At 37.1% G+C, this 21,287-nt stretch overlaps 1 protein-coding gene across 1 annotated transcript in view; it reads left to right on the top strand.

The window, feature by feature from the left end:
• WASF1 (WAS protein family member 1) overlaps positions 1-21,287 on the top strand; it is a 71,288-nt gene that overhangs the window by 20,755 nt on the left and 29,246 nt on the right. The window contains exon 2 of the mRNA XM_026072032.1: positions 18,108-18,268. Coding sequence (XP_025927817.1) covers positions 18,108-18,268 — 161 coding nt within the window. The remainder of the gene's footprint in view (positions 1-18,107; positions 18,269-21,287) is intronic.

Here is a 21,287-nt window from a genome sequence, read left to right as displayed (position 1 = left end):
GTTTGGACCTTCTACCTCATGGTGCAGTTTTCTTTAGGGTTCACCCTTTAAAAAAAAAAAAATTACATTTTTACTGCTCTGAAGTCATCTTCAGCTAAGCCCAGACACTGATTGATTGTTTCATTTCATTATTAAAACAGACATTTGTGGTACATCAGGGAATGCCACATCTTTGGCAAATATATTTGCAGATGCTTTGAGCCAGATGCAAGAGAAGAGTTTGAGGAGAAGCTCTTGAGGTAAACTTCTAGGAAAATTCATTGTTTTGGATTGAGATCCTAGAAACCTAACTGTTCAGTTTTCTCTTTTCAGCCAGATTTCTCATTAGAGAGCAATAAAACTACTTCTGATTGTGAGACCACTGTACATTTTAGGGACAGGTTCTCAACCAAGCTGTTTCTATTAATACTTCTACCTACTTCTAATTATGATGTCTTTGCTTGCTTCATCCCATGCAAATTCCTCTAAGACATCTTAGCTTGCAGGGAACCAAAGAGGCATGGCAGAGAATTTCCTCACTTTCAAAAGTTTTGATTGGCACACTCTCATATACAAGCCAAAGAAGAGAAAACTTTGAGGCACTATGTCCCCCAGCACAGGCRTAATAAATTTTCCTCTAACACAAGAAGGTCTGCTTTTTAGAGACAAGTCTGCAGTTCCCCCCCATGGTAAATGATGATTTGGCTTTGCTGGCATGGCTGATCACTTAGAGATCTACAACTGAAAGATATTTTTTGTTTTGGAGTAGTGGGCATTTAGTTCCGGAATGGGTGTTGTCTTAATTTTCTTTTAAGTATTCAGAGGCTACCTTGAGAGCTTTTTCAAGTGTTGTCCCTGGTTCTAAGATTCATTTTTCTAAATGCCTTCTTCAACTTCCTGAGTTGAAGACTCTGACTATGGTTATTTTCAAAGGAATTTTAAGACCTCATAACCATCAGTGGAGGAGACAGCAACTCCACTGCAATAGACATTTTTTGTGCTCAGTGTTCATTGCACCTCAGAAAGCACCTTGGATCTTTGCTTAGGAGATGTTTCCCCCTATCTCTGACTTCAGGCCACTTCTTTGGAGTTGGTGTGCATCAGGCCTTAAGCAGTTTCACCAGTTGAAAGTAACTTCAGTATCTAGTCTGATTCACTAGCAGTCCCCAGCCTTACCATCTCTATCTCTTTTCAGATACTTTTTAACAAAAGACTGAAATAACTAGAAGCTGCTCTTCCGATCTGAGATGAAATTAATCCCTCCATCTCAATAAAAGATTTTACTGCAATTATTTCCTCATACTAAAGAGAAGAAGACTCTGACCTTTTATCAGAGAAGTCTGAATGCCTGTATTTGCCAGTTCAAGATAATTTGCAAGACATGATGATACTGTCTCCTCAACAGAGAGATTGGCCCACACCTCTTGATTTTCAGGGCACTTCTTTCCATTTCCTCTGTCTTGCAGAAAATATCTTCAGTTTGTAGTGATATTGCCCTTATCAATGCATGCCTTTGGGGCTGTTATGTTCTTGTGCATACCACCTTTAGTGGTATTAAAAATATGGCTTTTTTCTTTTGATTAGTTAAAGTCTCCCTGCAGATCACTTTGGGATATTAATGAATGCAAAAAGTCTCTACTAACTTTGTGCAAATCCATGGAGAATATCAGAACCATTCTGGGCTTGGGTTCCACCTAGCCTTACCTTCTCCATGCTGTGTTTTGTATCATGGATTTTTCCTATTGTTTCCCTCTATCCCTTTTCCCATACATTAATGAGCTCCTTAGATATTCTGGGCCACATGGCAGCCTGCACCTATGCTGAATCCTATGCTAAATTCCACATCTGCTCCTTTCAGACATGGCTCTGGATTGCGTAGTGATGTCCCATGAACATACTAGTTACAATCCTCTGGACAGTCTTCTCATCCATAAGTTAATGAAAGGACCTGAAACAGCATCAGAAGAGCACCTTTTGACTTGAACCAATGTCCGTGTGATAATCAAGGATTCTGCACTTCCTTGGCTGGACAGCTGTGCTTCCATCAGAAAGGCATGTTGCTAGCTGGTTTTAATTATGTTAAACTCAATTATAGTATGTTTTAATTACATTAAATGGGAGGATAGTAAAGGACAAAGGTGGGGTTGGAGAGACAGATTTTTCTCAGGAGAAAATGAGCAAAGAAGAACACTTAGAATAGGAACAAATTAATATTAATCATAAATTTAGGATGCAATTAGAATATTGTACCATCTGAGGAGAGAATTGTGTTTAAATTTAATAATGAGGACAAAAGATTTAACTAGATTTAAGATGGAGCTTGATTAGTTTAGTTCATGAATAGGATTATACCATGTTGGCCTCTGCATTGCATAGGATTGGATTTGTGGTTTAAGGATGGCATATCCTAACCAAACTGCAATTTAACCACTCAAAATATAGAAATCCCAGACAGTCAGATCTACTTATTTTCCAAGAATGCTTAACACTGTGTATATAGGTATATTAGGCACCTCCCTACCTAGCTGAGATATTTAGCTTGAATCACCCGCACATGCTTAGAGGTGCTTAATTTGAGGAGGCAGATCCTAACTTCTGCCTCTGCCTGGACAGCCACCCAAGTTCTGCCTTAGTCCCTGGAGTAACCTGGAGAGGTTAGCAAGGATTAGATCTGTGACTATTTTCATCTCATGTGACAGTGATGGTTACTGTGCCTGAGTGATAGAGCATTCACTCAGTTACGGCATATTAGTCAGAGTGCTGAGAAATCTGGGTGCGACACTTGGCTTGAACTAAGTGATCCTATGTCTCCCACTTTCAGGGGGAGAAGGGGCTAGGCCCTAGAGGAAAGTGCCTTTCAGTAACAAGGATGCTACACTGAAAGGACAAAAATCTGATCTTCTAATCAGTAATTCTGGGGCTGATTTTATCTAATGATAGTATATAAATTTTTTAAATGCATATTTTTTTCTGGGACTGAGATCTGGATTCTCCTCCCCTTTCAGCTAATACCCTAGCTTCTGGATAAGACTTGGGCTTCCTTACTTGCTTGCTCAGTTTCAAGTGCTTTCACCCAAAATACTCTACAGCTTAATGCTTATGATTACTGGAATAAAAGAAACATGAGTTCAGTCTCATGTTAATCATCTTTATTAAGACTGATTAAAGGATAGAAGCCAGATACCCATTTCTAGAGTAAGTGCTACAAATACCAGGCTGTTGTCCAGGAGGTGAGAGCCATCCGTGCTTTGGTACCCATCCATCAAAGAGGGTAGACAGAGTTAATCTGAAGTAGATGGAGGCCTTTTAGATTTCCTACTGGTTCCCTACATCCTCAGTAGAAAACAAACAAATAAATGGAATGGATTTCCCTCTGACAGGCACCTATATTTTCTGTGCATTCTATGGAAAGACAAAGACCTTTAGGTAGGTACAGTGATTTCCCATGTAGGTCCTCAGGACCATTAAAGTGACTATGTTGTTGTCTTCCCAGCCCATTTCCTCCCTTTTTCCATGCTTGAATCCAAAGTTTTGATGACAGCACCAATATTTGATAATTGGGATTTCACACACAGTTTTACTCCAGTACTACATCCTGTGTTCTCTGAATATCTACAGTTACTGTATCTTAAATGCAGAAGGAATTACTGAGATTATCGAGTTTGTTGGTTCTTATGCTATTTACCTCTGAGGCAAGCAGGTATCTGTATTACTTGGTAATTATATGTATTAGTTCAAAGTCCAGCAATGCTAATGTATGTTTTCAGAGCTCCCTGCAGAGACAGCTGAAGATTATCTCATTTCTCCATCCCTATTCAGTCACTATCTATCCTTCGCTAAATATTTATAAGAGAGAAGGAGCCAACTTTTTTAACACCCTTACTGGATCTGCCATTCCTCTTGGCTGGCTGTACTAATCTTTTGCTGTATTGTAGAGAATGAGCAGATTCACCTTTTCTTTTCTTTTTCACATCCATAGTCCCTAGACTTCCTTAAAGGAACCAGCAGAGGTCTGTGTTTACTCAGCATTTCCCTTGTCACAGAATATATCATTGTCGCATATAATTATCCTCAGGGCCTTAGATGTTTTTCCTGCAGACTGAGAACACCTTGTTTTCCCTGATAAATATGTACATACAGTTTTTTAGTCATCACGGTTTAATAATGTTGATGCAATAAGCCTTAGATATACCTTCACTGTCTTTTTATTAAAAAACCTAATTTATGAGGAGCACACAATTGAAAATTGTCTTCTGACCCAGGAAAGATAAGTTCCCTCGCAAGGCTTCCAGGTGCKTGATAGCTTTGTCTCTGCTTGAAACTGAGGTGGCAGCTCCTGTCTAGTGATTGTAGTTTTTATTTCCACAGAGTTTGTATTTCCAAGCCCCAAAAAGGAAGTACAAGAATGTATAAATACAGAAATGTTCTTACCTTCATGTTTGTGCCTACTATTATGTAAACTGGTAATTCTAAATGTTCTCTTTGAAGCATAACACAAAACCAAGTTACTTAAATTAAATTTCTAATTCTGCTGAAGTCTCTGGCTCAAGAAAATGAGGCAAATGCAGTCATTTTCTGCTTGTTTGCCTGTCCTCCCCATTTCATTCCAATAGTTTTTAAACTGCTGTCTATTTTGAGCCAAATTTAATGGCAGGACAGATACTTGAAATACTGTTGAAGTCCTGCACATTTTATGAAAATGTATGTCTTTGTAAATGTTACGGGCAATGGAAAGTTGACAGTGTTAGTTTACATGTAAATAGATACAGGAAACCAGAGAGGAAAGGCATCTTACAGATATCCCAATTAGGGGAACAGCTTATGCTGAAGCTCAGAGTCAGCCATAAGACACAAACCTTGAGAGGACTAGCTTTTATCAGTTTCAGTGTTCACAAAAATACTACTTTTTTTCTGCAATATTATCCCCATCCTGGCAAGAATATTTCTCAAATTTGGTCATAGTCAGTAAAAGTAAATGCTGACTAAAATTAACTTTAATATTAAAGTTTAGGAAACAAATATGTATGTAAACATGAAGTATTTAAATTCTTCTGAAATTATTATGAAATGTAATTTTATCTAGAAAATAGGTTTTTCTGTATAATATGTTTTATCAAAATGTTTAAATTATGGCTTAATTCCAAATATTCCATAAACTCTTTATTTAGTAAAATTTAAGAAGGTTAAAAACTTTCTTGCAGGTAAACCCTACTTGCTACATGAATTTGCTAAAAGAATGGTGTTTCTTTTGTAGGTCAAAGGATGCAGTCTTATTTATCTTCTATCAGACTGTGATAACAGAAAGGCAAATAATGGGACATTTCATGTTAATAAATATTGGCGTGTGTAATTGTTTTGACTGCATGTAAAAGAGTATTTATTCTTGTTAATTCGTATAAATTAGAACTAATAGACAAAACTGCCTTTTGCAACTTCTAAATGTGTTCCTGCAAAGAATCTCATTTAACTTCAGAATAACTATTCAGAGGACCAAGGATTTGTGAGTTTTGCCCCCAGTCCTCAACCATCTAAAGACATACAAACTAGAAACTTCATCAGGAAAAAAAAATTGTAAAATTGCAATATATGTGTGTGCAAGATGGGGTGGGTGATAACAATAAATAACAAATAGACTGTATCTGAAAAAGTTCAGCACAAAGTTTAGAYGTTTGTAGATATGCTCATATAACACAAATGCATCCAAAATACTTATTTCACTTTTGGATACCACAGTACTATAATAATGCTGATTAAATTAAATTGTATTTGAGTAAGAGTAATAAAAATTATTGGAATTAGTGAAACTTTACTCCTAAATAGGAGCAAAGATCTGTAACTTCATAGAATTGCTAGTAACTAAAGGGTATGTTATCTGTAAATACCTAAGGTTACAGAGAGCCAAATAAGAATCAATATCTGTAATCTGAAAATATGGGAGAACAGAATGGAGAGAGAGAAAGAGAGAGAACTGGCATATTTTTCTTCGTGTGAGATGTACTGGATTGTAGAAGAGTTTCCCCAAGAAATTACTGGAAGCACCCCCCCCCACCGCCACCACACACACACACACACCTAGAATGATGAAAGTTGCAGGGGTGAAACACTGGAAAAGGTACTGTGTCCCAGCAGCCCTGCCCACGCTGGGAAGGAGGCCGGGTGACTGAATGGCGACTGCTCTTCCCACATTTGAGTCCTCTGGTGTTTGTTTGGCAAATCTGTTACTGACTTCAGCAGGGAGTTTTGACATAATAATGAGTGAAAGATCAAATGATCAGTTCCTAGCCTTAAGCAATGTAAATCATCAGCGTTGCTGAGCTACTGAATGTTTAATAATATTTCCTTTCCAAAGTGAACAACTTCCTTGTGACTGTATGTACCTTTTTTCCAGCAGCATGTCTGTTCAAACATAGCGAGTAGCATAAAGGGCAGCAGACAGGGCAGAATGTTGTTCATGCGCATCCCCAATTTTTGCAACAAACCCTTTTCTGAGGAATTTTATTGTTATTATTACATACCTGTACATTTTACTTGCTACTTGGCATATCTTAACTTCTCCTTTAAAACTAAAAAAACCCCATCAGAACCAGTAGTCTTCAGACATTGTTTTGGTATCATAGCATAAAATGTGTTTTGGACAGTGTAAATAATTTCATTTTTTAAATATGCAGCCTATAACTTGCTCTTGCAGTACTAACATCACTTCTTCAAATGTCTAGTAATATTTTGAGGTGCAGAAAGCTTCTGATAGTCACTGCTGACATCCGTTACCAATAAGTGAATACTAGTTAATATACTGTGAATCACTTGTGAATTAATATACAGGAACTACATAACTACCTCCTGTATTGTATCAGGTTTCTTAGTCAGAGCCCTCTGTATATTGGTCTTAGTAGTATTGTAGATTCCTGGCATTATTTATTATTTTATTAGCATCCAATTTCCTTCTTGGATTCAACAGTAAGGCCAGCATAATGAAAAGCACAGACTGTCGTATTTCCCCTTCATTTTCTTTCCTCACCCCTGCACAGCCACTCATTTCTCTTATTTTTGGCATGTCCTAATTTAATATTTACCAGTAGTAGCTTGGTACCAAAGGAATAATTATTTCTTAATCATTCTGCCTTCAGGGAGTTCTTCTCGTGTTTCTGAGGAAAAAGGGAAGGCTTTGGCCACTGGAGGTGAGTGCTTCTGTGCTTCCTTTGTAAAGACAGCTCTGTTGTTACGGCAGGACACTGTGTGGTGAATTCTAATTCCTTTGTGCGAGGGCCAGCCCGTTTGAAAGCAGCCCGGCGGCGGGCGGTGTTCGCGGCGACTACCAGCCCGCGCGCGGCCCGGTGATGGCCGAGGTCGGCCCCGCTCGGCCCCGCTCGGCCCCGCTCCCGGTGAGCGCAGAGTTGTAACAGTTGGCGCCCCGCCAGGGAGGACGGCAGAAGTTTGATGCCGTTGCCAGGCTGGAAGCTGCTCGTCTTCCCAGTACCTACCAGGTTTTGTTACATCTCTTAGCAGCCGTGAAGTTCAGGTACCTTTTCTTTAAATATTTATTATTTACTGCCACCAGAGACTATCCGTGCAAAAGCAGGTTGTTGTATCTGGGCAATATAAGTATGTTGGCATTCATTTTAAATTCATTTGGTAAATTTTATAAAATTAAGTTATAAAATTGACCTGTGCTTTTAATAGGTGTTATCTTGAACTGGTGTAGGACTGTGTATGAAAGGTAATTGTTAAATATGTAGAAATAGACATATTCCAGAAAAATTACAGAATTTTTTCACATATAAGGTCTTGCAGACTAAAACCACAGAAGCTATACTTTTAACTCTCGTATTAGGGTTTTGGTTTTAAATTAACACTGGATTAGTTATCTGTCTCTGTCAAGACTGTAAAGAGCTTTGTTGTCATCCATCATAGGGCTTTTGTGTTATATACTGTGTGTAGAAGCTGTTAACAGGAAGAATAGATTAATGCTGAGAGAAAAAATGTCATCAGATAAAACGTAAGTCTCAAAAAGCAATTTCAGATCACGCAGTATGTTACGCATTAGTACGTTTTTAGCCTTTGCAGAATGGAGGAAAACTTGTAATCAGAAATCAATTTAAGCATTCTTGGCTCTACCTACATTAGAACCCAGGATACTTCCAAAATTGTTTTTAATCAAATGACCTGACAGGAGCTCGCTAGGAGACAAATAATGAGTACAGGATATTCTGAAGAATGTTTAGTAATGCTGACAGGAAATTTTGCAGCTCTTTTTCAAATCTTACATGTAGTATTTTGAAAGATACCTGTTTAAAGGTAGCAGCGTTTGTATATGTATATATAGTGCAAATACATTTAATTGTGCATATATTTATTTTAAATTAACCAACTTATACAAAAGGCTTAATAGAAATACAAGTGCAAGGAGTCGCACTTTTTTCCCCCGTACTACCCTAACAATAAAACGCTGTATACTTCCACATGACTTAAATATTTCTATATTAATGTATGTATGGACACGTATGATGAATTTCATTACTCTTTCTTTTTGTAGTAAGATATCATTAGATCTTGTCCCACAGGATTGGTTTTATAAGTCTTTACTATAGTTTAATACTGCAGTTTCAGTATCGGAAGAAAAAGAATTGGTGATCAGTATTTTCTGCCTTTAAGATCTGTATTTGGATATGAAGATTCTAATAATATTATTCTATGTGGTTTCTGATTGTTTATTGTCTTGTAAAACTTAAAATATCATGGGTCATGAAGGAATTCCATCATCATGGATGTACCAAAAGTTTTATTTTAAAGCTATCCAGAAGTAGCATTATAAGAAAAAGTAAAATACTTATTCATTCTACAGTAACATCTGGAATTCTTTAATTTTATTATTTGTATTTAATGTGCTTAAGGTTTTTTAAAATCAGAAATTTTATTCATCATGTGTTCAGAGGTTTTTTTAAAGTATTTTGGAAATAAGTTGTTTTACTAAAAATTTTACCTTTTTTTAACTTTAGTTAAAAGCTTCATTTAAATATTTAGTGTGAAGTAAATTTGTAAGTATAAATATTTCTTGCTGTAGCTGTCCTAAAGCACTGTCATGTCTAACTTTGCTTATTGAATTTTGTCAATGAGCCACATATGCAACTGCTGTGGTGCCTTATAGCCCCCAGTACTACTACTGTTGAGGGTACATGGTGCCGCACTTGTTTTTTGCAAGAGTTCCTTAGGATAGTTTCCCTATCAAGATGAATGGAAACATTTTTACATTTATTTGGTGTTTGTCTTTCTAATAACTGTGTACTTTAATGACTGCTACTTTTTGGGTTTACTGTAATTTGTTAAATTCAAAATAAACAATTTGCATTAAAAAGGCAAATTTACAGTAATAAGAGAGAAGCTTTTGGTATTGAAAAAATGAATGAAGCAACATGGTTAAAACAGCTGATCCTTAACAAATGGACAAGTCAGTGGGTACTTGTTTACATTACAGAAAATCAGAGGTAAAAACAAAGGAAAACGTCAGTTATGCATTAATGTGAAACCTTGCCAAGTTTAGCCTTTTGGAAGGAAATTAAGAAAACCAGAGTGTGGAAACAGTTGTACTGTGGTGTGGAATTGCTTGTATTTGAATTAAACTTAAATAATATGAATTCTGCTTAACAAAAGAGAAGAGGTTTGCAAAATCAGCATGCTGTTCATTTCACCTTATTGTATTTTGCAGCTATACTGGGGGGAAAAAAACAGAAACTGAGGTGAATGTTCTCTCCTTGTATTTAGGATACATTAGGTTTTTGCTCTTTACATGTGACCAGAGTGAAATCTTTCATTAGGGCTCTAGGGGAGGGGAGGACTGTGTGAAAGGGATGGTAAGTGCCTGGGCTTTGGCCCAGTCCAGCCTTGAGGGAGCCCAAATCTATACGACTGACCGCAGTGGGACTCAAGCTGTAAAGTTCTTACAGAGCAATAGTGGGAGTGGTATGAAAGCTGTGAGTGCTGAACAGATCGAGCTAGAAATTGTTCATTGCGTGCAGTCGTGTATTTTGTTACTTACAGCTCATTGCCTTGACCTAGATTGCTGTATTCCAGTTGTAAATGTGCTGTTGCTTCATCTAAAACTTGAGGTAGCCCCTGTAGTTATGAATTAGTATGTTTGCTTTCTCCCTTGAAATCTTACAGATGTTTCTCTTAATGAAGCTGTACTTGCCATATTTAGCAGTATTACTGATTAACAGTCCTTCAAATATCTGTCCCTCTGTTAAATTTGGCTCAGATTGGACAACAGTTAAAAAATTATTGGGATGAAATGGGGAGTACAGATAGGTGTCACATCTTTCCGTGTTACCTATACTGGGATTTCTGCTGTTGCTGCCGTTGATGGAGTTATCTCAGTGACTGTAATTATTTAAGATTTTTGGAGAAATTTATTTATCATAGCTCTGTTTTTTCCTCACCCATAACTTTCTAAAACCACCTTCTTTTTATAAAACTATTTCATGATGGTCACAAGCAATACAGAGCTGAATTTTCTGTTTCCAGTGTAAAAAGTATTGCCCCCCCCCCTTTTTTTTCTTTGTATAGCTGAATAAAGCCAAAACTTAGAAATTTTGGCAAGGAAGTAGATTTAGCTGTGGTTTGTGTCTATAATCAAAGCCATAAAGCTCAAGGGTTTTTTCATGTTTTTTTGAAGATGAGTGTGCCTCTGTGTGTGTGCTGGTGTACATGCATGCACGAGACAGAGATGGTAAGCTTACTATACGCATCAGGGAGAAAATTGGCTGGATTGTAGTAGCTGGATTGTAGTAGCTGAAGTCACTTGTAAGCACTCTCTAAGATTGTGCCTTAGAGATTTAGTAGAACTCAAGTCCTCCTCGTTTTTGTGACTTAGCATTGTCCGTTTTCTGCTTATGTGATGCAATCCTGTGCAATGTGCTCTAGGTGACCCTGCTTGAGCAGGGGGCTTGGACTAGATGATCTCCAGAGGTCCCTTCCAACCTCAGCGATTCTGTGATTCTGTGATTCTGTGACAGATGTGCTGAGATAGTTACAGATTGCTTTATATGAAGAAAAGAATAAATGTCATGGACATGCTAATTAAAAGATAATACAAAATCAATCTTAGTATTACATACAGAATAAAAATTACACATGCATTTTTAAATACATTTTATAATTTTGAGTTAGCCAGAATTTTTTTATCTGAATATTATTATCTTGCAAATCAAATACTTTCTTATACAACATTACCAAGATGCAGACACTTCAGCAGCCCATGCCATATTAATCCATCCCTGCATAATCTTATCATCAGTTCAGCAACAGAACCTTAAAAGCGCAACTCAGTTTGAGACAATTTTAAGTGTATTGCTTCAGTTGCACTAGCATTCATACACAGGTCTACAAATAAAATAAGAAGTATTTTATTAACGACTCTGTGGCTTAACAGAAAAGGTCAGCTTCCTTTGTGTGCCCTATATATTCATTGCTCCTTATGCTGACCAAAATAAAACTTTTTGAACAGACAATCTAGTATAGGAGGTACTAAGATGTATACAATTGGTTTCACATTTACTCGTTCTTAAACTGTAGTGATGCCAGCATCGCTTTCTAGCAACATATTTGCATTTATTTTCTTTGGCACTGGTTTTAATTACAATAGATGTCATCTCTTTCTGGTCATCTGCAATATAAATTTTTTGAGAGCAAGCTGTAGGAAACTGAGTTTTGAGGTTAAGGAAAAGTGTTCCAAAGAGAAGACCTTCCATTCTGTGACACGGCTCATAATAGAAAGCATTGCAAAACCGTAATTTTAACAAATTTCTATTCCAAGATGTATCCTGTAAGAGGCATCAATTACCTTTAAAGTTTTAATACCATTATGTTGACTCAGCAGTAGGTGGAAGTGGCCTACTTTATTGAAGAGCACCATACTGTCACTGTCGGTTCCTCTCATGCTTTTATTTGGGCCTTGATCTTGCAATGCGAACTACAGGGGAACAAGCTGCATGAAGTTCTTTGCATATTTGCCTTTTCAGAATAGGGGTGTATATTGTAAGAGCCTCATCTTTCTTTGCTTTTTCTAAGGCTGGTGTAACAATCTGTGTGGTGGTATTATTAAAAGAACCTTTGACAGACAAGAGAATGAGCTTGACTTGTCAATTGCTAAAATTCTGATACTTCACCAGACCTATTAATGCATTTGCAGTTCGTTTTGGTGTTCATTGAATCTTTTTGGTAGTCGCTGTTGGACTATTTAATACTAATACAGCTTGAAAAAATGTGTAGGGAAATGAGCAGAGAAATATATTTGAACCAAATTTTTAATGAAGTATTACATTTGAATTGTACAAATATGAAATGTTTGTTGTCATTTTTTACTAGTATGGTGCATGATGTTCTATTAAGAGACCAAATTATGATTATTCAAGCAAAATTATCTCTCGCTTTCAGATTTGAAGAAGAATAACTGTAGAGCAAAGTATATGACATAACCAAGGAGACAGGAATTTGATCAAAATTAGAAGCTGTATAAATTGACATTTATAGAATACATTTTCACTTAATGAATCTCCTGTGGTGGTTGGGGGTTGTATCAGTATGTATCAGTATCAAATGTATCAGTGCTTATATATAGAAGAGTATTTTCCTAGTTACTTAATTTTGGAAATTGTAGTGATGAAATTATCTGAATTTTGTATCATATTAAATCAAAGATTTTCAGGTAAGAGATAGGATTTTTATTAGCTACTTTCCTTCTCTCCCAAAGTCTGCATAGTTTAGATGCAGGTAGTACATGATTTATGTAGGCAAACATAAAAACTATTGTATATTCTATTTGTGTTTCTAAGAGGGGAAAAAGGTGTTAAATTGACTATTACATTTCAAAGTGATGTGTTTGACTAGCAGCTAGAACATGATCAATTAAATGAGGGATGTGAAAGGCATTACTGTTGTGCATTATTAAAGAGAAATTGCAAGAAATATGGTAATCTTAAGGCATAAAGGTACATTATAGAAATGGTTGGGATTTAATTTATCTCCATTAAAGCAAGGACATTTAGTGCTGCATTATTGGTATACTGCATGAAATTATAGATGCATGTCTTTCATCAAGAAAACAATACAAGTTTAGTAATGACCAAATGTAATTCACTCAGAAGTAAATTTTCATAAAGAAAGATCTTGTAATCTTGAAACTTCATTAGTCTCCTGAAAGTAAAACTGAAATATAGTTAATTACCAGTTAAGATTTTGGACAGAGCAGCTGAATAATTTCTTTTGTTTTTCCCCACTTGAATGTTGTGCTGTCGTTTCTACTAGTATTACTGTACTTGCTAGAAAAACTGAGTCATTACTGTGACAATTGACATTTTAAATTTTTCACAAGCTTGTAGTAATGTAACATTTCTCCACATATCTTGCACCTCTGAGATATTTCTCCAGGACAGTGTTGAAGGGAAAATGATAGCTATTTCCTATGCTGGTGCTCCCCATGGTGTTCTCTTAGCAGCAGCAGCACAGTGAAATTGTCATAATCCGTGTCATTTTAACAGTGCTGCTCCAGGGCTGTGGTGTATGTATGGGAGCAGATGCACCAAAACCAGGTTTCTCTGCTGCTGCCAGGAGTGTTTGAAAAACATGAGATAGAGATAGAAGAGTGTCACCCATAAGGCTGGTAGCACAGCACACTAAACACCCTTTCCCCTTTTGAAAAGAAGTGCAGTGAAATCTCATTAAGGCTGTTCTTCTACGAATGTATTCATTACCCTTCATTAGTGCCGTTATTTTGCAGTTTTTAAAAATAATGGGAACTAATTAAAAAGGGCAACTGGAACATTTTATTTTTATTTTTTTTTTAATTGTGTGTCAGAATGGTAGATTAATGAAAACATGAAATTCTCAATATGTATACATATTCTATACTCACAGCATGTGTGGCGGGGTCGTATTGTACTAGCTATTGTACAAGTGTTGTAATAGCAAAGGGGACTGTAAAGAAGATTAGAGTTGGCTTCTCAAGTGGATTCAGAGTGCTTCAAAAGAAGCATAGACATTGAGAGAGAGRGGTTTTCAGTAGTGGCTCTGCAAAAGTGTCTGCGTCTCTTTGTAAAGATGTGTTTCACTTTATGATCACTACAGAGCACTTCCATTTAACTCGAGTGGGGAGTGCTGCCACTTCTTCAACCCTCAGAGATTTGCATGGGATAGTGGCGAGGAGAAAATACTTGGGCTTTGGGGATTTCCTTCCCTTCCCCTGAGTTTTGGCCTGGGGAGCAAGGGGGCTTGGGGGAGCGAGAGCCCAGAGACTTACAAGACAGGATGAGAAGCGCGAGTCCCTGCAGAGATGTAGGTAATGTTTCTCCCAGCCCAGTGATACCCTTCTGCACTGGCTGCTTCTTCCCTTCTGCTTCGTTTGGGTTACAGAGAGTTTTCAGGGCTTAATTGGGGCCTACACGCTCATAGGATTTTACGATCTGGGAATGAATTTTTCCCTTGCTGCCAGATTGGCTTGAGCAATGTATGGTTTGAGGGATTTTTGTTTGCTTGTTAAGGTAATAGACAGACTAGATTTAACGTTTCTCCTTTAACAGCTCTAAGCTGCTTAATAAATATAGTGATTTCTTAATTTGCCAGCTTTCTTGATAAGTAAGAACTGGACTAGGAAAGACATTTTCTACAGGGCAGAGGCTGTGTGCGAGGGATCCCAGTGCTGCATCATTTGATAGGTTTGGGGAGGAATTGGCAAGACCTTCTCATGGTTGCAACAAATTGCAAGGACTGTGTGGTCTGCAGTGGACAAGTTATTGACAGACAGTTCTCAAATTAGTTACCTTATAAAGTTACAGCTTAGTCGCACTTCACTGAGATCAGTGGCTTCAGAGGGCTAGCAGGGCAGGATCTCAAGATTTGCCTCTGTTCTGCTTCTCTTGAGTAACAGAAGGTATAACTATCCTGCAGAGTCACATGAAAGTCAGTCCAGTATCAGATGTTGTTTCTGACAGTGATGCTTAGGGAAGGAGTTTTAAAAGGCATGTATAGACTAATTGTTCCCCAGTATATTTTCTCAGAAAATAGCACACAGCAGCTTTGGAACTTCCTCTGTTGAAAGTCACACCTAGAGTATCATGTTTAATTGATGAATCTGACCTTTTTGAATGTCTCTGTTTTTTTAATTAATATATTTTTTGTTGTATACAGTACCCTGTGGCAATGAGTTCTACAATTTAATTATAAATAGTGTGAAATGTATTTCCCTTTGTTTATTTTAAGCATGTTGAATGATAATTTCCTTAGTTCCCTCCTTGTTCTTGTATCTGTGAAAAACAATGAATTTATTCTCTGTTCAGTCTTTCCATAGTTTTTGTGATGCAGTATTTATTTACCTGGTATTCATGTTTTTGGGACAAAAGTGTCAGAGAGTATCTTTTCTGCAAAGTCTGGAGAAGTCGATGCRAAAAAATCTTCCATTGTTTAAATGGACTTTTATTCAGGTTCAGAATTGTGCATTTTGGGGCCAGGGAGTTCTGGTTTAGTCTACGCTTGCACAGCATCTTTTTATGCCTGTTTGCCTCTGTTGGAGAGAATGTTTTGGCCAATATTGCATTTTTTCAGCCATTTTTGTTAAATGTTCCGTCCTAGAGACAAACCAGACAGGTAAAGAGCATTACACACTTAAGTGCTGTTACTTAAAATCTATCTAGCAGTTGGCTGAAATGACTTTAAGATTTTTTTTTATTGTTATTACATGCACTTTTGTAAAGAATCTGTCACATCAGCATCTGAAGCTTTACAGTCTAGGCATTCTGTAAATTGGACAAGTTTTTTCACGAATGGTGTAAAATCAAGGAGGGGGAGTAATATTATCACTTAACATCTTGATTGAATAACACAAAAACAAAAGAAAAAGTGAACCTGCTATCAATTATTTTCATGCACATTATTTACAGTTTTTTTTCACTTTTATAGCCTGTATCTCTATTTATATAGAGGTAGATAAAAATGCTGAGTATTTGTTTCTTTTATATGTAGATTTTTACTTTTTCTTTGGAAAAGTTTCTTTTCATACTTGCTTTGCCTTTTTAAAAGACACATTCTTTGCTGTTTTTAGAACAATATCATTAATGTAGTAATCAAGGAAGTGCTTAATGCTGGAATTAATATTTAATTGCTTCTGTAGAACATTGCTCAGATATCATTTGTTGTGTTACTTTTACAGTGACAGAATTGTTCCTTTATTTTCTGTTGTGGAACCATGATAATGAACCTCTAGTTAAGGGCTCTTCAAGTCTTGAGGGCGGCTGGGGAGGGGGGCTCACGTGCTCCTAATACTGCAGAAATTGCGCTGGGAGGGCCTGCTTGGCCTCCCTGGCTTTGTGCCACCCCCATGTATTGTACCAGCAGGTATAAAGTCTCACTTTAACTATAAACACTGTCTCATCGCCTGCATCTGAGACAGTGTCCGTATTTGCACTTTGTATTTCGTTTGGCTTGCATGCAGCTGTTAGCTTTGTAGTATTTAGGTATTAGAAAGATTTAGATACTTGGGGTTCCTAGAGAATAATTTAAAAAATCTGTTAATTTAATTTACCCCTGCCAATGCACACTTTTTAAACTTCTTACTAGTAATTTGTAATTTAGTTTCTCACTATTAAAATTTTGTTGCTTTCTGAGAAGAATAAGGGGAGTAAAGTTGGGCTTAAAATGCACTGAATGTAGTCTAATTAGATCCTGGAAGCACAGATGAATTTCTGAGGCAGACTAGATGCTGCCAGGGTCACCCTGGCTTCAGTGAAAGAATACACTCCCTCAGGAAAAATGGCAAGGAAAAGGCTAAGCAATCTGCTAGAGAAAAAGTACTCCTTTACAATCTTCTCGGACTCTTTTAATTCCTTATTCCATTCTAGGTCAGCTCCTACCACGTGTGCCTTATGTTACTCTTAACCAAGAAATTTCTCCATTTTGACTAGGTAGAGATACTGGTGGCTAAATGTGCACTGTGGAGAAGATGTATTCTGTGGGGCAGCATGAAGTCCTAGCTGCATCCTGGTAACAGTTCAGGATAAAACCTATGAGCAGAGGACAGACAGTGCTGTGCTAGACTCCCAGGTGGGCGACTACGACTGCAGGGCACGTTGTGTAAAAACTGACCTGCCTTGCTGATTTGACACAGCCAGTGTGATCTCTTCCGCAATGGGTAGTGAGACTATGTTATGCCAATACCAAATATATCCATTTTCTGGATATAAAGTAGGTATTTTGCATTGGTCATTCAGAGTTTTACATGACAGATGACAGAAAAGTTATAACATTTTAGGAAATTCATTTTCCATTTAGAAAAAAAAGTTTTAGTAAATAGATCTTAATAAGCAGCATTAATAAAAAGGATACTGCAGATATACTGGCTCATTGGGAAACTCCTTTCGGTTGGTGCCATGGGTGCAAAAAATTATCGGGCTGTGAATCAGGCTTACCAGAAAGAGGTGCAGGGGCAGGTCTTCTGAATCATGGAGCAGTTTACACTACAAGTTTATTGAGGAGACTCTTGTATTTGGAAGATGCATCTTTAGTTCAGCTAAATTTCTTGCCAGTAGCAGTGCAGGTGGAAGGGAGATCTCTCTCTTCTTACCTTGGTTATGTGTGACTTGGAAGTGATGTTTAGATTAGAAGGATGACTTCTGCTAGTAACATGAAATTACTTAATGAATGGATCATATCTGCCTTTGAGGTTGAATAGGAAACTAGTTTGACTTTCATCTCATAATAAATAGAAATTGTTGCTGGACTTTGCTTGGTCTGAATAAGGAAGTAGTGCATCAAGCAGGAAATTATTCTCTGGTATTTTTGTATTGCAAAGGAGATTTTTCTGTCTTTTTTTCCTGGGAGGGGGAGAAAGAATCATGAATTGTAAAAAAATTATTTGTCACTTCACTGACATCCGAGTCAGGTAAAGGTTTACAAGATAGAGAATGAAATAGTCTTTCATTGGGCAGATAAGAAAAGATTTATGTACTCACATTTAGAGCAAATGAATCCCTTCAGTAGTACAGAGGTATATATATCTTGTTAGGATTAGCCAATCTAACTTAGACATAATCTGAATTTAAAGTACAATTAAACTTATTACAACATTTTGTCTCCTTTCTTTACAGGTGTACTGGTCTTCTGATACATTCCAGAATGCCGCTGGTAAAAAGAAACATCGACCCCAGGCATCTGTGCCACACAGCTCTGCCCCGAGGTATCAAGAATGAACTGGAATGTGTCACCAATATTTCCTTGGCAAATATAATTAGACAACTGAGTAGCCTAAGTAAGTATGTTGTCCAAATAGCTGTATTTAGGACTAATATATTTTGCATTCACAGTTTTTGTAGATGAAACAGGAACACCTTTTCAAATTGCCAATAGAGAATTGTGCCCGAGCTTTGAATCCACTCCTTTTGTAGCTAGTGAAAGTAAGCTTTCTGTGAAAGTAAGCTTAGTTTTCAAAGGGGATTTTTGCAGCAGCACATCTCAAAGCTYTTCAGCCATATAATTCTGCTACCAGTGAAGCATAACAGAAAAAGATATCTGGTATTTAATGAAGTCAGTAGTTGCTAAACTAGAGCTATTCCTGAGTAAGGAATATGACATAATGAGGAATATACCACTGGTTGCTTAATTATCCTAATTTGCACACTTGGTGATGTTGTGGTCATTAAGGAAAAAAAAGTAGTTGTCTTTAAAACAGTAAAACCAGAAATGTAATTGTTATATAGGATTTCGAACAGCTGAAAGTTTTACTTCCTCCTTCAGCTGTTTCTCCCTCAGTGCATTCTCAAAGGAGTGAATACTTCTCAGGCTCTGGAAGCCTGGAGGAGATTTTCTGAAAAGGCTGGTTTCTGTTTTTTTCCACAAGTTGCAGCAACTTTAGAGTTGTCAGATGAACCAGCACGGTAGTAGTTTGAATTTTCAGCACTGTAAGTGCTTTTTAACCACTAGGACACTAGTAGTTTCCAGACTGCCAACACATTAAATATTAAAAAGTACATGCATATACATACACAGTGTGAAAAGGCTTTCAGCTTCTTCAGTGTCTCAGGACCTTAGGGATGTAGCCTAATTTGTTAATTAGATTGATTTGGTTATTGTTTTGATGCTATACTGTACAGTATACCATCAGTATACCACAGTGCTGTGTTTTGGCAGCTTTTCAAAGCAGTTAGGGTACTATTAGGTTGAAGACTGTAATTGAGGACATGGAATTATGCTTACAGAACATATATATGAACATTAGTAGTATAACTTTGGTAACAGCGAGGAAAATAATTTAACCGTTTAAAACTCTTTTCAGTGAAGGGTGCAATAGAGATCACCACTTGTGGTCTTGCTCCATTTGGCCAAAAGCCTTTCTTGGAGTAGCCCTCATGTACTAGCCTCCTTTTCTAAGTCATCGCATTAACATTGCCTTCATTTCTTTTATTTTGCCTTATTTTAAAAATTCTTACTTGATTGCATATTCCATTTTGGGGGGATTTCCTTTCATAGGTGGCAAATCAAATTTATATTAATCCTGTTACCACCTGTGTCAGTCAAGGATGATGACACCATATTTATATATAAGCAGTTGATATTTTCACTGGGAAGTTTCATTTGACTTTAAAAAACACAACCAACCTCTTGGCTTTTCAATTTTAAAAAACAGCAATTCCCAACTCAGCATCACTCAGTGCTTATGTTTTGAGATTTGGCTGCATTTGCTATGTTTTCTTGAAATATAGACCTTATGGCTGACATTCCTTACATGACTGTTCAGGAAGAGATCAGGATGAAGCAATACCAGAACAGAAAGAACTTGATTAAGGGACAAAAGCTTAATCTTGAAGAACATCTGCTAAATGGTCCCAGATGTGTTATGTGGCTTGCCTAATGCATAGGACTATTGAGAAATATTTTCAAGGGAATATAACCGTAATTATACTACATTTCTGTAAAAGGAATGTGGTTCTACATTAAGTGTGCATACATCATGATGAGCCCAATATTATCTGGTTTTATTTGAGAGGAGTTCCTGGCATGAACTTGTGGCTCAACAGTGGTTAAAAAGGTACACAAAGTTGGAAATGACAAGGAAGGCAAAAGAGGAGGGAAAAGATGCTAGTTTAAAAGACACTCTGCACCAGCAAGCCCAGAATAGGTCATTCTGAATTTTTAAAAGTAAATTAAGCACTGATGAGCAGGAGCTTGTTACTTCAGTCTTTTGTTCTTCTCTGAAAATGGCGTCATGGTGTTTGTTTTTCTGTGCACAGTGTTTATACCAAGTGAATTACTGATGACAACTATTGCTTTTCTGAGTTTCATGCAATCATCTAATTTAATTTTTCACTTTGTAAGTTTTTGTTTTATACTGTGTATTTTTTAATAAAAACTGCAATTTTTTTCTTTACAATTAAACAGAAAATGTTTTGCAAACTAATCCATATTTCTCAGCAGCCTTATGGATTGCTGTATAGAAATGGAGATCCCATTATAAAGGTATATGAATACCTTTGAAAATATTTTGATCCTGATTCCTTTTGCTTTTCTGCCTATTTGTGCTAGTAGCAATACAAATGCAAAAAGGTTTGGGAGTTCTTCTAGCATGGGAATGTTGTCCTACATGCTTAAACCCAAATAGCCTGTCTTCACATTGTGTTTCACTGTTACCAGTGTACAATGAGGCCTGCTGACATGCAGATAAATTTCAGTAGTCTTCTGTGAGTCATAGCCAGCAGGCATAGTTTTACAGCCGTCCCCTGGCAACCAGCTTCTCTGCAGTCCTTCCCTTCTTGTTTTCTGTAGATAATGTGTATGCTTGAGAATCAACCTTTAAGTGGTAGGCAAAGCTAGGTTTARTGCTGAGGGGTGTAACAACGTTATGGTAGGGCTTCGTTTCCTTTAAACTAAAGCTGCTTTTGCTTTTGACAGCAAAGTTATGCAAATTGAAATGGATAGTCTTTGACTTGATTAGCACTTAGTCATTTCTGCCTCCGAGGTTTTTCACTTACCTGCCTTCAAATGGAGGATTAATYTCCTGCCATTATGACTTTCAAGACCAAGTATTCTTAACCTTTCTTCTGATATGATATGGGCAAATAGCTCAGTGATGGCATTAGAGCTTTCAGTACTTCAAATGTTGCTGAAATACGTTATTTAGAAAAGGTAAGTTAGAGTTTTGTCATGTATGCAGTTAGTTCTCCATTCTTCTAGATACTCAGAACTTGACTGGATCAGTCCCTTAGCAACCTGATCTAATTGGACCTGTTTTGAGAAGGGGGTTGAACTGGATGACTTCTGGAGGTCCTTTCAAA

Source organism: Apteryx rowi, unplaced genomic scaffold (genome assembly GCF_003343035.1).
Source record: "Apteryx rowi isolate R43461 unplaced genomic scaffold, aptRow1 scaffold_334, whole genome shotgun sequence".
Taxonomy (NCBI): Eukaryota; Metazoa; Chordata; class Aves; order Apterygiformes; family Apterygidae; genus Apteryx; species Apteryx rowi.
The sequence above is the reverse complement of the archived record's forward strand: the minus strand, read 5'-3'. Positions and strand labels throughout refer to the sequence as shown.